We start from the raw sequence: 15765 nt of genomic DNA on the forward strand, positions 1-15765 counted from the left end.
AAACCACTGCCTCTTGATCTATGTAAAGGTTCCTCATGAGCACAATTAAGTGTTCTGGAATTCCCATTCTTTGCAGTGTTATCAATGGTTTATTATGATCCACACAGTCAAATGCCTTTGCATAGTCTATAAAACACAGGTAAACATCCCTCTGGTATTCTCTGCTTTTAGCCAGGATCCCTCTGACACCAGCAATGATATCCCTGGTTTCACGTCCTCTTCTGAAACTGGCCTGAATTTCTGGCAGTTTCCTGTCGATATACTGCTGCAGCCGCTTTTGAATGATCTTCAGCAAAATTTTGCTTGCTTGTGATATTAATGATATTGTTCTATAATTTCCACATTTGGTTGGATCATCTTTCTTGGGAATAGGCATAAATATGGGTCTCTTCCAGTCAGTTGGCCAGGAAGTTGTCTTCCATATTTCTTGGCATAGACGAGTGAGCACCTCCAGCGTTGCACCTGTTTGTTGAAACATCTCAATTGATATTCCATCAATTCCTGGAGCCTTGTTTTTCACCAATGCCTTCAGAGCAGGTTGGACTTCTTCCTTCAGTACCATTGGTTCCTGATCATACGCCACCTCTTGAAATGGTTGAATATCGACTAATTCTTTTTGGTATAATGACTCTGTGCATTTCTTCCATCTTCTTTTGATGCTTCCTGCATTGTTTAATATTTTCCCCACGGAATCCTTCACTATTGCAACTCGAGGCTTGGATTTTTTCTTCAGTTCTTTCAGCTTGAGAAACGCTGAGCGTATTCTTCCGTTTTGGTTTTCCATCTCCAGCGCTTTGCACATGTCATTATAATACTTTACTTTGTCTTCTCGATGGGCCCTTTGAAATCTTCAGTTCAGTTCTTTTACTTCATCAATTCTTCCTTTTGGTTTAGCTGCTCGATGCTCAAGAGCAAGTTTCAGAGTCTCCTCTGACATCCATCTTGGTCTTTTCTTTCTTTCCTATCTTTTTAGTGACCTCTTGCTTTCTTCATGGATGATGTCCTTGATGTCATTCCACAACTCGTCTGGTCTTTGGTCACTAGTGTTCAATGCGTGAAATCTATTCTTGAGACAGTCTCTAAATTCAGGTGGGATATACTTTTTTTTTTTTATACTCAAGGTCATATTTTGGCTCTCGTGGACTTGCTCTGATTTTCTTCAGTTTCAGCTTGAACTTGCATATGAGCAATTGATGGTCTGTTCCACAGTTGGCCCCTGGCCTTGTTCTGACTGATGATATTGAGCCTTTCCATCGTCTCTTTCCACAGATGTACTCAATTTGATTTCTGTGTGTTCCATCTGACGAGGTCCATGTATAGTCACCGTTTATGTCAGTGAAAGAAGGTATTTGCAATGGAGAAGTCATTGGTCTTGCAAAATTCTTTCATTCGATCTCTGGCATTGTTTCTATCACCAAGGCCATATTTTCCAACTACTGATCCTTCTTCTTTGTTTCCAACTTTCGCATTCCAATTGCCTGTTATCAATGCATCTTCATTGCATGTTGGATCAATTTCAGACTGCAGCAGCTGATAAAAATCTTCTATTTCTTCATCTTTGGCCGTAGTGGTTGGTGCGTAAATTTGAATAACAGTCATATTAACTGGTCTTCCTTGTAGCTGTATGGATATTATCCTATCACTGACAGCGTTGTACTTCAGGAGAGATCTTGAAACATTCTTTTTGACAACGAACGCAACACCATTCCTCTTCAAGTTGTCATTCTCAGCATAGTAGACTACATGATTGTCCAATTTAAAATGGCCAATACCAGTCCATTTCAGCTCACTAATGCCTAGGATATCGATGTTTATGCGTTCCATTTCATTTTTGACAATTTACAATTTTCCTAGATTCATACTTCATACATTCCAGGTTCTGATTATTAAGGGATGTTTGCAGCTGTTTCTTCTCATTTTGAGTCATGCCACAGCAGCAAATGAAGGTCCCAAAAGCTTTACTCCATCCAGGTCATTAAGGTTGACTCTACTTTGAGGAGGTAGCTCTTTTCCAGTTGTCTTTTGAGTGCCTTCCAACCTGGGGGGCTCATCTCCCAGCACCATATCAGACAACATTCTGCTGCTATTCATAAGGTTTTCACTGGCTAATGCTTTTCAGAAGTAGACTGCTGGATCCTTCTTCCTACTCTGTCTTAGTCTGGAAACTCAGCTGAAACCTGTCCTCCATGGGTGAGCCTGCTGGTATCTGAATACCAGTGGCATAGCTTCTAGCATCACAGCAACACACAAGCCCCCACAGTACGACAAACTGACAGACACGTGGAGGGAATTTAGCCATTTGTATTTCTCTCGAATCTTGCCATCAGAGAACTACAAATGAAAACTATGATGAAATACCATTACTGGCACTAACTAATCAAAAAAATAAAAAATAACAAAGATTAGAGAGCTTGTGAGGAGATCGGAACTCATGCACTGCTGGTGAAATGCAAAATGGTATAATCCCTATGGAAAATGATATACCCTTCCTTAAAAAGCTAGAAATAGAAATACCATATGATTCAGCAATCCCAGACCTAGGAATATATCCTAGAGAAACAAGAGTCATTGAACGAATAGACATGTGCTCACCCATGCTCATTGTAGCATTATCTACAATAGCAAAAAGATGGAAACACCCGAAGTGCCCATCTATAGATGAATGGGTAAGCAGACTATGGTACATATACATGATGGAATACTATGCGATGGTGAAGAACAATGATGAATCCATGAAATATCTCACAAGATAGATGAATCTGGAGGGCCTTATGCTTTGTGAAATAAGTCAATCACAAAAGGACAAATACTGTATGAGACTACTCTTATAAAAACTCAAGAAAAGGTTTACACACAGAAAGAAACAATCTTTGATGGTTATCTAGGTAGTAGGTAAGCGGTAATTTTGGTGAAGGGAAAGACAGTACACATTATAGGGACATCATCACTAAGTGACCAAGGCAAAGTCATAGAAATTTCACAGACACATCCAAACACCCTGAAGGACCAAGTTACTGGGCTGGGGATCACGATCTTGGGTGACATCTAGGTGAATGGCATAACATAGTTCATAAAGAAAATGTACATCTGACTTTGGTGAGTAGCATCTGGGGTCTTAAAAGCCTGAGGGTGGCCCTCTAAGATACATCTACTGGTCATATCCCATCTGGAGTAAAGGAGAATGAAGAAAACAGAAGATATAAGGAAAATATTAGCCCAAAGGACTAACGAACCACAAGTACCATAGCCTCCATCAGCCTGAGATCACAACAACTAGATGGTTTCTGGCTACCACCACGGACTGCTCTGACAGGAATCACAAAATAGGGTCCCAAACAGAGTAGGAGAAAAACGTAGAACAAATTTCAAATTCACGAAAAAAGACCAGACTTACTGTTCAGACAGGGACTGAAGGAACCTCGAGACTAACGGTACTTAAAAAAAAAAAAGACACCTTTTATTTCAGAACTGAAGTCACTTTGGAAGTTCTGCCTTCAGCAAAAGATTACACAGGTGTATAAAACAAACAAAAACCCAAGTGAGGAATGTTCTTCTTAGCTCAATCATGTAAAGGAGCCTAAATGGGCAACGCCTGCCCAAAAGCAAAGACGAGAAGAAAGGTAGAGACAAGAAAATGGGATGAATGGAAATGAGGAACCAGCGTTGGAGGAGAGTGTTGACACATCAAGGAGATTGCAACCAATCTCACAAAACAACTTTTGTGTAAATTGTTGATTAAGAAACTAATTTGCTCCATAAACTTCCAACTAAAGCACAATAATAATAACTCTCTCCATCTTATCAAATAACACCCAGTTTGTCAACATAAAATTTTGTTTAATTGCCTTGTTAATCATTTCTCAATTTACTAAATCCTGAGAGGCTGTAGGAATCTACAGCCCTGGGGATTCAGAAACTGATATAAAATTCTGGGAGCAGAAGGTTTGAGTTCTGTTGGCCTGGTGGTGTTGCTGAGAATTTTAGGTAAGTTGCCTAATTCAGATGTTAGAAGTGGATGGAAGATTTTATTTGTTTCTCACAACCAGTCCAATCACCACTTGCATACTAAGACATGATAATGGCTGAGGAAAGTCCCTGTTTAAAAATCGCAGTCATCCAAATGTCATCTCTGAAACTGGCACAAGAAGAAATGTACCATTTCTTGCTGTTAGTGGCATAAAAATGGGAACTAGCGTTACAGCAAAGGACAATGGAGACAAAAACTAAATTAGCAAATAAGAAACCATTAGGATCCAGTTGGCCAATAGCCCTCATGAATGTCTCAGGAGTAACTGGAGCAGCAGAGTACAGGAACAGAGGGCAGGGGTCTAAAGGTCAGAAGAGAAGTTTAAATTTCTTTCACCTCGATATTCCTTAAATATGGCATATTTAAGAAGACTCCAGGCAACAGAGGCTTACTCCTAAAACGGAAAAAAAAAAAAAAAAATTGTATTGTAATAATTTTGGGTGGGTAGAAAATTCTGTTTTAGCTTATAATATGAATGTAAACTGATTAGTAGAATAAACATGTTACTTGGTTAACACACACTGTCAGGTAGGTAGAATCTGGTTCTGATAAAATTTACGTTACTCAGCTCTTTAAGCCAGACTCACAGCTGGTGGACACAGGTGGGTTTAAAGGAAAACATCAAGAAAATACGGGCTCTATTTTGTTTTTGTGTGTCTGCTTGAGTTATGAGGGTTTTTGTTTCGTTGTGTTTTATTTTTTTACCTTGTGAATGTAATTATATGGCTTTCCTAAGAATCTCAAAAGGGTCTGAAACACACTAGAAGAGAATTACCAGCTCTAAAGGAATGGAGCTGAGAGCATAAAGCAAGAGTGGAAGGATGAGGGAAGCAAAGTACAGGGCACCACACTGGGGTCCATGAAGGATGGTTAGGTCATTGATGTCATTATTTGCCTTGGAATCAAGTATGACTTATTATGACATCATGCATAATAGAATAAAACATTGTCCAGTCCTGCATCATCCTCACAATCATCAACATGTTTGAGTGTATCAGTGCAGCTATTGTACCAACCCATTTCACTGAGGGTCTCCCTGGCCCTCACTGGCCTTCTACTTTACCAAACATCATGTCCTGTTGTAATTCATAAAGTTTTCATTGATTAATTTTCAGAAATAGATCACCAGGCCTTTTTTTCTAGTCTGTCTTAGTCTGAAAGCTCTACTGGAACTGGTCCACTACAGATGACCCTGCTGGTATTTGATTTACCAGTGGCATAGTTTCTAGCATCATGGCAACACCCAAGCCACCACCACAGTATGACAAAATGACGGAAGGCGCTGAGATGACTGTGGGGTAAATTGTGGTTGTGAGAGAGTATAGAAGATGCAAGATGAGAAGAAAGAATATGTATCAGAATATGTAGGAAATTCATTGGATACAAACTTTACTCCTGCAATATTTTACATAAAAAAGCAATACCACTGCTTTGAAACCGTATAACATCATTACTTACGTATGACATGACAGGTATTTTTTACAGTCAAACCCTTACTAAACACTCTATATACAACGCCTCCTTTAAGATTTCCTAAAATCATATGAGAAAATTATTATCATTCCCATTAATAGATAAGGAAAATGAGGCTTGGCGAAATCAAAAATGTTTTCTAAAATTTTTACCAGTTTCCCTTGAATTGACTCCAACTCTTGGTGACCCCATGTATATCAGAGTAGAACTATACTCCACAGGATTTTCAATACCTGATTTTTCAGATGTAGATCACTAGGCCTTTCTTCTAAGTTGCCTCGGGTAGACTTAAAGCTCCCACCTTTCAGTTGGCAGCATACTGACCACTTTAACAACTGACATTTAGGGAGATTGAAATAATTGACATCAGAGTTCACATGGAGATCTCTTTATTGCTCATCTTGTCAAATGTATAACGCTGTGCAAATCTTTGCATTGGTTAGATCCTCGATTATTTACAATACTGCAATGTATGCAGGGCTGTTGAAATAATAAGTAATAATAACAGCAATATAATATTAATAACATAACTGATATTCATTTCTGCAGTTCTCAGATGTGATCTACAAAAAAACCTGCATCAGAAACACTTGGGCTGCTTGAGAGAAAGCAGGTTCCTGGGTTTCACCCATGTCCTAGCAAATTTAAATCTCGTGGGTGGAGTCCACTGTTTGCTTAAGTGTTTACCGCCTGTCAGGCACTGTGCTCAGACCTCACGTGGGTTATCTCTTTTAATCTTGTCAACAGCCCTGTTGGTGAGTGGTTGCTGTTCAGTTGATTCCTTCAACAACCCTGTTGTTGTTTTGTGTGTTGATAAAAACTCCAGGGAGAGAGAAATTATATCTGCATCATAATATGAAAAATATTGAGGCTTACCTAGGTAGATTAGTGAATTCTCCAAGGTCCCACAACCTTTATGTCATGGAGACAGAGCCTAAATCCATGTTATTTGCTTAAAGGTCAAATGTATTTTCTGATACCCCAGCCATCTCCAGTTTGAGCAGTCAGCTCTGATTTCTGAGACATGCTTCACCTCCATCATGACATATAATGACAATCTGTTGCTAAGCTGAGAAACGCCTTCTTCACAAACCCACTCACTTGGGAAAACAAATGATCTGACATTTGGTTAGGCTGACTGTTTTGTGGCAGATTTCTGTTCTTTTTCCTATATGTGTCGGCAAAGGACACAAATGCCAGGGATTACTGGTGCCAGGAAATAGATGTGAGTACCATACAGTTCTGCTGGTGGTTATAGGGTAAAAAGATATCATTAGGAGACCACCCAGAAAAGAGATTCAGTTGACTTGCTTCTCTTCGGAATCAGGGTGGTCCACTCATTCATTCATTTATTAATTCCTTCGGCTAATATTCATTATGTATTTGTTATATGCCTGACACTATTCTAGGCACTAGGAATATGGTAATAAATAAAACAGACAAAATCCCTCCTCTTGTGGAGTTTACATTTTTGTTGTTGTTGGTGGTTGCCCTGGAGATGATTCCAAATCATGATGCCCTATGTGTTGCAGAGTAGAACTGCTGAATAGGGTTGTCCAGGCTGCTACCTTTTGGAAACATATTGCCAGGCCTGTCTTCTGAAGTGTCTCTGGGTGGGTTTGATGCACCAACCTTTTGGCTAGTAGTGGAGTGCTTACAGCCTGTGCCACCTAGGCACCTGGGGGTTCCATTAACATTCTAGTGAGCTTCTGTCTCCTCTTGACCCCAGTGACACCGTGGATTTATGAAAAGGTGGATGGAGCACTATATCTCTACAGATGATTCGGCCACTCAGTGATTTTCTCCAGTTATCTTCTGTTCCTTCACATAATTCCTAGAAGACTGCTATGAAGAATTACAAAGCAATTTGCAAATCTGTGAAGTTCTTAACAAAGTAGTAAAATCCCTTGAGGAATATTTTTGAAATATGTGTTCAGATTCTTGATTGTCACAAAGATTGAGGCCCCTCCTGGCCATTTAGTATCTAGGAGTCAAAGATGAAAGATGTTCTGAACCCATGAAGCAGCCCCATACAGGCAAAAAAGCCCCACTTCTTATACACAGCACTGATAGACATTTGTGCACGTGAAGCTCTTTATAATAATGAATCTGAATTCGATTCTACTTTAAAGATAAACACAATGTATATTTTGCAAAGTTTTAATACATATGAATTTCTGTAGAAATGCAATGACTGCAAATTAAGATCATAATATTTTTGCTTGGAATTCTACCAAGAATTATTCACTATTCCAGAAAAAAAAGTTACATATCCACAAAGTATATTTTAGAAGGTTTTAATATATACCAACTTGCCTGGGAATTCAAAATTGAGGGACGATTATTATTTGTTTTGTTTGGGACTTTATCAAGAATTGTTGTACTTGTAAGAAAAATCTTGTTACCACGTAAATGTCACTTCTGATATTTGAATTCTGGGTATACTCATAAGGATTCTATATATGTGTGTGTCTGTTTTATGAAGTATTTCAGCACTTACATATTTAGGTTGATATTGTTTTATATAATTCCTACGTTGTAATTATTACAATGCACTACTCTCCTTTTACTTAACTTTGTATTAGGCTTAGTATATTTCCATACATATATATGTTTATAAGTAGTTTAAATGATCTGTAAATTTCATTTCAGGAGTATAAAGGAGGCATTAAAAAATATTTGTTACTATAGAATAAGGCTAAATGCTAATTTTTGATTCTGTAGAATAATACTAAAGGCTAATCTTTGATTCTATAGAATAATGCTAAATGCTAATGTGGAATAATGCCAAATACTAATGTTTGATACTTTAAAATAATGCTGAATTCCAGGCTGTTCAACACGGAAAGACTCACAATGATGTGACATTTGATTTACTTGACATAACTAGATGGATTCTGTCATTTACTCCACTCTGAAATTTTGCCCTGTTTCTCAATCTAGCCCTCACCCTTGGGATTTGTGATGGTTGCACCAAAGGCCCCTCTAGGGTAGCTGAGGGGGAAACTTTGTATTTGCAGAAGAGGAGAAGGTCCTCTTTCTGTAAACTGCGGGGACCTTCCTACCTCTCATGGGATCTGAACAACTTGTCCATTCCTTCTGGGAAATCAGGGAAGGGAGGGTTTCCCTGGGTGTTTAAATTCAATTCGACATTCTCCTACCTTTTTTTTTTAAACCCATCACCCACTTTTACTTTTTTCATAACATTTGACATTATCTACAAATCTTTCTATACTTATTTTTTTTATTATTTGTCTATTCCTTTAGAACAAAAGCTCCATAAGAATAAGGAACAGCACTTACCTAGAACAGCACCTGAGGCTCAAAAAATTTTATTTTGAAAATAATGAACAGATTCCAGCAGCATTGTGGCTGTACTGGTACAAATGCATTTTACCAAAATGAATGTTTTGAGACTCAGAGAACTCCCATCACTTTCTCAAGAAAACATTCCTGCTTAGAACTCCTAGTTCTAATACCATTAGTCTTGACCACATCACATATACCTGGTGCATAGAATGCCTTTATTTTACAAGAGTTGAGGGAATTAAACTGCATTTGTAGGTGAAATTCCTTAAGCCATGGAGAGGGGCAATTACATTGTGACTGAGTTCATCCCTGTGGGCTTCACAACAGACCCTGTGATGCAGATGATCCTATTTGTGGTGTTCCTTGGCGTTTACTCTGTGACCCTGGTGGGAAATACCACACTCATAATGTTGACCTCTAATGACTCCTAGTTTCACACACCCATGGATTTTTTCATAAGCAGCCTGTCATTCCTGGATCTCTGTTATTTCTCTGTCTATACCCTGAAGATCTTAGTGACCCGCATCTCTGAGGACAAAAGCATCTCCTTTGCGGGCTGCATTACTCAGTTCTTCTTCTCTGCTAGGCTGACATACAGTTAGTGTTACTTCCTGGCCGCCATGGCTTATTACAGCTATATGGCAATCTCCAACCCCTTGCTTTATGCTGAAGTCATGTCAAAAAGACTGTGTATCTATTTGGTTATATATTCCTATATTGGAGATTTTGTCAACACATTAATACTCACCAGGAACACATTCACAGTGGATTTTTGTTGTGACAATGTCATTGATGACTTTTTCTGTGATTTCCCACCATTGGTGAAGTTGGCATGTGATGTAAAAGAGAGCTACAGGAGGTACTGTACTTCCTCTTGGGCTCCAATGTCATTATCACCACTGTGCTCATACTAGCTTCCTACCTCTTCATCACTGGTGCCATCTTGAGTATCCGCTCCACCCAGGGCCACCTCAAAGCCTTCTCTACCTGCTTTTCCCACTTGCTCTCTGTCACCTTGTACTATGGGCTCCATTCTGCACATCTACTATCTCCCAAGCTCCAGTTATTCCCCTGAGAGGGACAAAATGGTTTCTACCTTTTATACTGTGGTCTTCCCCATGCTCAATCCCAGGATCTACCATCTGCAATTTAAAGATGTGAAAGAGGCTTTCACATCTTTAAAACTCCTCAACTTAAAACAACCAGAAGTCTTAATTGACATAAATTTCTTAATTCAGTGCCAAGTGAGAATGGATTGCTTCAGGGCATGTTGGGGAACTGGGATTGAAAAAAAAAAAAAAAAACTTTTTTATTAAAAGAATTCATTGAAAAAGTTGTATTTCTTTGTTTTAGAATCTTTGTTTTAGTAGTGATCAGACTCTAAGCTGTACTATAGAATAAACAGCAGCAGAAAAAGAAAGTTGCCATTGAGTCAAATTGAAAGACTCATGTTGACAACGTGTTTTGAAGAACTGTGGTCCATAGGGTTTTCAATAGCTACTAGGAGCAGGGATGGCGAGACTTTGTCTCACACACTTTGGGCATGTTATCAGGAAGGACTAGTCCCTGGAGAATGACATAACACTTAGCAAAAGGGAGGGTCAGTGAGAAAGAGGGAGACTCTCAATAAGATAACTGACACAGTGGATATAAGATGGGCTAGAGCGTAGCAAAGATTGTGAGGATGGTGCAGGACCCAGCAGTACTTTGATTTGTTTACATAGGGGAACTGTAATTTGGAAGGGATTCCATGGCACCTAACAACAACATGACCTTTCAGAAGCAGAGGTGCCTCAGAGTCGGTTTTAATCTGGAATCTTTATGGTCACTGGCCGAGCACATGACCATTTGTGCCACCCAGGAACCACTACATGATATAGCTCCAGTTTAATATTAATGTAGTTTAAAAAAAAATACACATCTTCGTTTAATGTGAAACAAGAGTGTTGTTAATATTAATATAGTTTTTTTTTTTTTTAAAAGAATCTTGGTTTAACGTAAAACAAACAGATGTATGGATTACTTCTGAGATCCCAAACGTTTAATTTTTACACGGCAATCTACCCTGAAATTGATTTGACTTTCCTTTTACCCTTATGTAACGGTTACTATGGTAATGTGAAGAAAATGTTATAGGGAATGTTAAAATTTGTGGAATACATCCCAAATCCTTCCTGTCAAGTACTCCAGGGTTTCCTTGGTAATAGATGAATACAGATTGTTAAGAAGTTTGTGATGAAAAAAGTGTGGACATTGATCCATTAGAAAATAAATACAGGTGAAAAGAAAGACCAGAAATTCCAGAAGTAACACAAAGGGTGAAGAGGCTAAAATTATTTATCTAAAATTTTAATTTAGATGCATTTTGTAAAGGTGTTCATTCCAGTAGTAGTTACAGTCTTTCAGTACCAAAGGACTGCAAAGTCCTCATTTGTAAAATGGAACTAATAATTGTTAACTTGCAGTGTCCTAGAGGGTATTGAATAAAATATTTACTAAACATCTGTTCTGTGCCAGATATTGAGCTGTAAACTTTTTTAAATTTAAAGTTTTCTGGTAGAAGAAAACAAATGTCAAGTCTAGAATACAGTGATTTTAATTTTTTTTTGTTTGTCTGTTTCATTTTGTTCTACCTTAGTCTGTTATTTTCCCCTAATGGAGGCATAAAGGATGTTGTGGCTCGAGGGACAGTACTGTGGTGTACTCACTGTATGAGGGAGAAATCAGTCTTTTTAAGGTGACATGAAAATCTGTAGAGCTATCTTTCTCCATGAATTTAGAATCATTCTTTTTTATAATCTTCCTAAACAACAACGTAATAATAAAAATTAAAGCATTGTTTACTTAATACTTCATTAAATCTAACTTGTAGAATTTCATTGAAATACATCAATATTTTCAAACATGCCTATAAGTCAATGATTTGGAAAATACAGTAAGAGCATTCGTTAAGAACATAAATAATGACCTTCATCCTTGTGGTCATATGGTCTGTATAGCTTTCCTGAAAGCCTCTTTGACATCTTTGTTCCTCACACTGTAGATGAGAGGGTTGAGCAATGGATTCACCACAGTGTAGAACAGGGCAGCCACTTTGTCTCTTTCCAGGGAGTAGGTGGAACTAGGCCTTGAATACATGAAGAGCATGGATCCATAGAAGAGCATGACTGAGATCAGGTGGGAAGCACAGGTTGAGAAGGCTTTGCGCCTTCCTGTGGCCGAGCGGATTCTCAGAATAGCCAGGGAGATGCTGAAATAAGAAATCAAGATGGCAAGAATGTTGGAGAGGACTGTGAAGCCCACCAGGCCCAGAAGCACTTTTTCATAGACCTTCGTGTCAGTACAGGACATTTTTACTAACGGTGGTACGTCACAGAAGAAATGGTCAATGATATTCTTACCACAAAAACTCAGGCGGAAAGTGTTGGCAGTGTGGGCTATGGCATTCAAGAACCCTCCAATGTAGGAGCCGGCAACTAGCCCAGTACAGAGAGAACTGGACATGGTACCTGAATAGAGTAAGGGGTTACAAATTGCCACTTGGCGGTCATACGCCATGGCTGCTAGGAGATAGCACTCAGTGTAGGCTACAAAGCAGGAAAAGAACAACTGGGCCCCAAAGCCAGCCAAGGAAATACGCTTATCATCTGAGACACAATTAGCCAGGATTTTGGGGGTATACACAGAGATGTACCAGAAATCTAGGAAAGACAGATTGCCTATGAAAAAGTACATAGGTGTGTGAAGACGGGAGCTAATCCGGATTAATATAACCAAAGTCATGTTCCCTGACAAAGTTATCAAATACAGCATCAGAAATATTCCAAATAGAACCAGCTGCAACCGGGTGTCTGTTGAGAAGCCCATCAAGATGAATTCTGTCAGGATCGTGTGATTTCCCACTTCCATGTCCACAGAGATGAAAGTCTGATTAAGACTATGAGACAAAAAAAACAAAAACAAAACAAAAAACAGTATTTTTTTCTATTAGAAGAAGTAAATGAGCATATCAATTAAGGCATCACATTAAAAACATTACTGAATTTGGGCTGATATCCCAGTAGCCAACTGGCTTTCCACTGGCTCTCATGGCAGTGAGAGAAAGCTGAATCCAAGAGAGGGATGCAATTTATTTCAGAGTTTAAAACATTCACTTTTGGGCTAAGCCCAAGTCAGCATTGTAACTGGGATGCCAACCCAAGTACTCTAGCTCAAGGCCTATTGTTCTTGCTTGTTAAGAAGTGAGGCAAGGGTGTACCTATTTTTTAAATATAGCTGATGATGTTCCTAAAGGACATGACTTGATTAATGACACTGTGGAAAAAGGAGTCTGGGGTCCTGAAAACTATTCCATTTCTCTGACTATTAGTACATAATGGATCTCTAAACCTCTGGTGACATAGTGGTTAAGTGCTACAGCTGCTAACCAAAGAGTCAGCAGTTCAAATTCACCAGTTGGTCCTTGGAAACTCTATGGGGTAGTCTTACTCTGTTTTATAGGGTTGATATAAATCAGAATCAACTCAACAGCAACAGGTTTGGTTTGGTTTGGGTACCCATTAGCACATAAAGTACAGATGCTTTAGCCCTATACCTGAGGGCTGGATTTAAGCTGCCTTCCCAACCTTCTCGCTTGCTGCTTGTCTTTATCCAATCAAGGCTTCAACAGAACTAGATCACTCCCATAACCTATTTCCCCATAATAATCTCATACAGACTAGGAGTTTCATAGGTAGATTTATTGTGTTGTGCTGCTATCCATATGTACACTATAATATTATTCCTGAATCTGCTTAAGCATGAATACATGTGTCTTGGCTGGAATGTGATTAATATATGTTTGTTTAAAGTATAAAAAAGTTGTGCTTTAGTCACCATTTTAAAGGTTATTCTGAACTTTCTCCGCTATGTTATCACTCGTGTATACAGGCAAACATATCTGGAACTCAGTGGTGTCGCTAGGGTTGGTGTCACCCAGTGTGACAGCTCACGGTGTCACCCCTCGCATGGACCTTCTCCCATACCAGGTGATACATAATCCTTGATAATGTTTTTTATACTTGTGTTACTTGTAAATTCTACTTCCCTTATATTAAGACTTCTTTTCCTTTAGTTACTACTCCATCCTCAGAACAGTTATTAGGTTCACAAATACTGATTATCACAATATTGTAGCTAAAACACCAGAAAATTGAACAAAATCAGGGACAATAAAAACACTGGGAGCACAGAGAACAGTGTGTGCTTGTGATGTGTGTAGAGGAAACCACATGATTGGAAATGTCATTGTAATTGGATAATGGCAGCTCTGACTCGAGGCGATTAGAAGGTTCAAAAAGTCAATTAACACAGAATTTTAGCCTTGTAGGTATATTGATACATGTAATCTGGGCTTATGAAAAATGTTTTTGTTGTTATAATTACAGGGATATTTGTATAAAAAATAATAAATTTCTGCTAAAACACTGCACAAAAATTTTATAGACAGTATTCTGGTGACACCCCCTTTGACAATGTCACCCAGAATGATTCAAACCCCCCATACCACTGTAGTGATGCCACTGCTGGGACTTATTAAATACATTTTTAATACAATATAATTTGACTTAAAATGGCAAACTCTGGATGGAATCTATTTCTCGTGTCTCTCCTGCTCCCTGGGCCTCCCTATTCCATGAGACACAAAAATATTGAAATTAGGCCAATTAATAACCCTACAATGGCTTCTAAATGTTCAAGTGAAAGGAAGAGTTAGTTGCTTGTCTCTCACTTTAAATCAAGAGCTAGAAATGATCAAGCTTTGTGAGAAAAGCATGTCAAAAGCCTAGAGAAGCTGAACGCTAGGCATCTTGTGCCATTAAATGAAATTGTGAATGCAAAGGAAATGTTCTTGAAGGAAATTAAAAGTGCTACACCAGTGAACACACGAATGATAAGAAAATGAAACAGATTATTGCTGACATGGAGAAAGCTTTAGTGGTCTGGATAGAAGATCAAATCAGTCACAATATTCCCTTAAGCCAAAACCTAATCCAGAGCAAGGTGTTAACTGCCTTCAATTCTATGAAGGCTGAGAGAGGCGAGGAAGCTGCAGAAGAAAAGTCTGAAGTTAGCAGAGGTTGGTTCATGAGGTTTAAGGAAAAGAAGCTGTCTGTATAACTTAAAAGTACAAGGTGAAGAAAGTGCTGATATAGATACTGCAGCAAGTTATCCATAAAGTCTAGCTAAAATAATTGATGAAGGTGGAACAACAAACAACAGATTTTCAATGTGGACAAAACAGCCTTATATTGGAAAAGATGCCATCTAGGACTTTCATAGCTAGAGAGAAGACGTCAATACCTGGCTTCAAACCTTCAAAGGAGAGCTTGACTCTCTTGTTAGGGGCTAATGCAGCTGGTGACTTTAAATTGAAGCCAGTGCTCATTTACCAATCTGAAAATCCTAGGGCCCTTAAGAATTATGCTAAACTTACTCTGCCTGTGCTCTATAAATGGAATGACAAAGCCTAGGTGACAGCACGTCTATTTACAACATGGTTTATTGAATATTTTAAGCCCACTCTTGAGACCTACTATTCAGAAATAATGATTCCTTTCAAAATTTTACTGCTCATTAACAATTAACTTGGTCACCCAAGAGCTCTGCTGGAAATGTACAAGGAAATTAATGTTGTTTTCTTGCCTACTGATACTATGTACATTCTGTAGCCCATGCATCAAGGAGCTGTTTTGACTTTCAAGTCTTATTATTAAGAAATACATTTTTTAAGGCTATAGCTATCACAGATAGTGATTCCTCTGATTAAGCTCAGCAAAGTAAATTGAAATCCTTCTGGAAAGGATTCACTATTCTAGATGTCATTAAGAACATTTGTGGGAGGAGGTCAAAATATCGACATTAGCAGGAGTTTGGGAAGAAGTTGGCTCCAACCCTCATAGGTGGCTTTGAGAGGT

The 15765-nt window shown here is 38.6% G+C and overlaps 1 protein-coding gene across 1 annotated transcript; it reads right to left on the bottom strand.

The window, feature by feature from the left end:
• Window positions 1-11783: 11783 nt before the first annotated feature.
• Window positions 11784-12718, bottom strand: LOC100669235 (olfactory receptor 9G4-like). Its single transcript, XM_064288969.1, has one exon. It carries the CDS (start codon window positions 12716-12718, stop codon window positions 11792-11794), a length of 927 nt encoding a protein of 308 aa, XP_064145039.1. The 3' UTR covers window positions 11784-11791.
• Window positions 12719-15765: the final 3047 nt, after the last annotated feature.

Source organism: Loxodonta africana, chromosome 7 (assembly GCF_030014295.1).
Source record: "Loxodonta africana isolate mLoxAfr1 chromosome 7, mLoxAfr1.hap2, whole genome shotgun sequence".
NCBI lineage: Eukaryota > Metazoa > Chordata > Mammalia > Proboscidea > Elephantidae > Loxodonta > Loxodonta africana.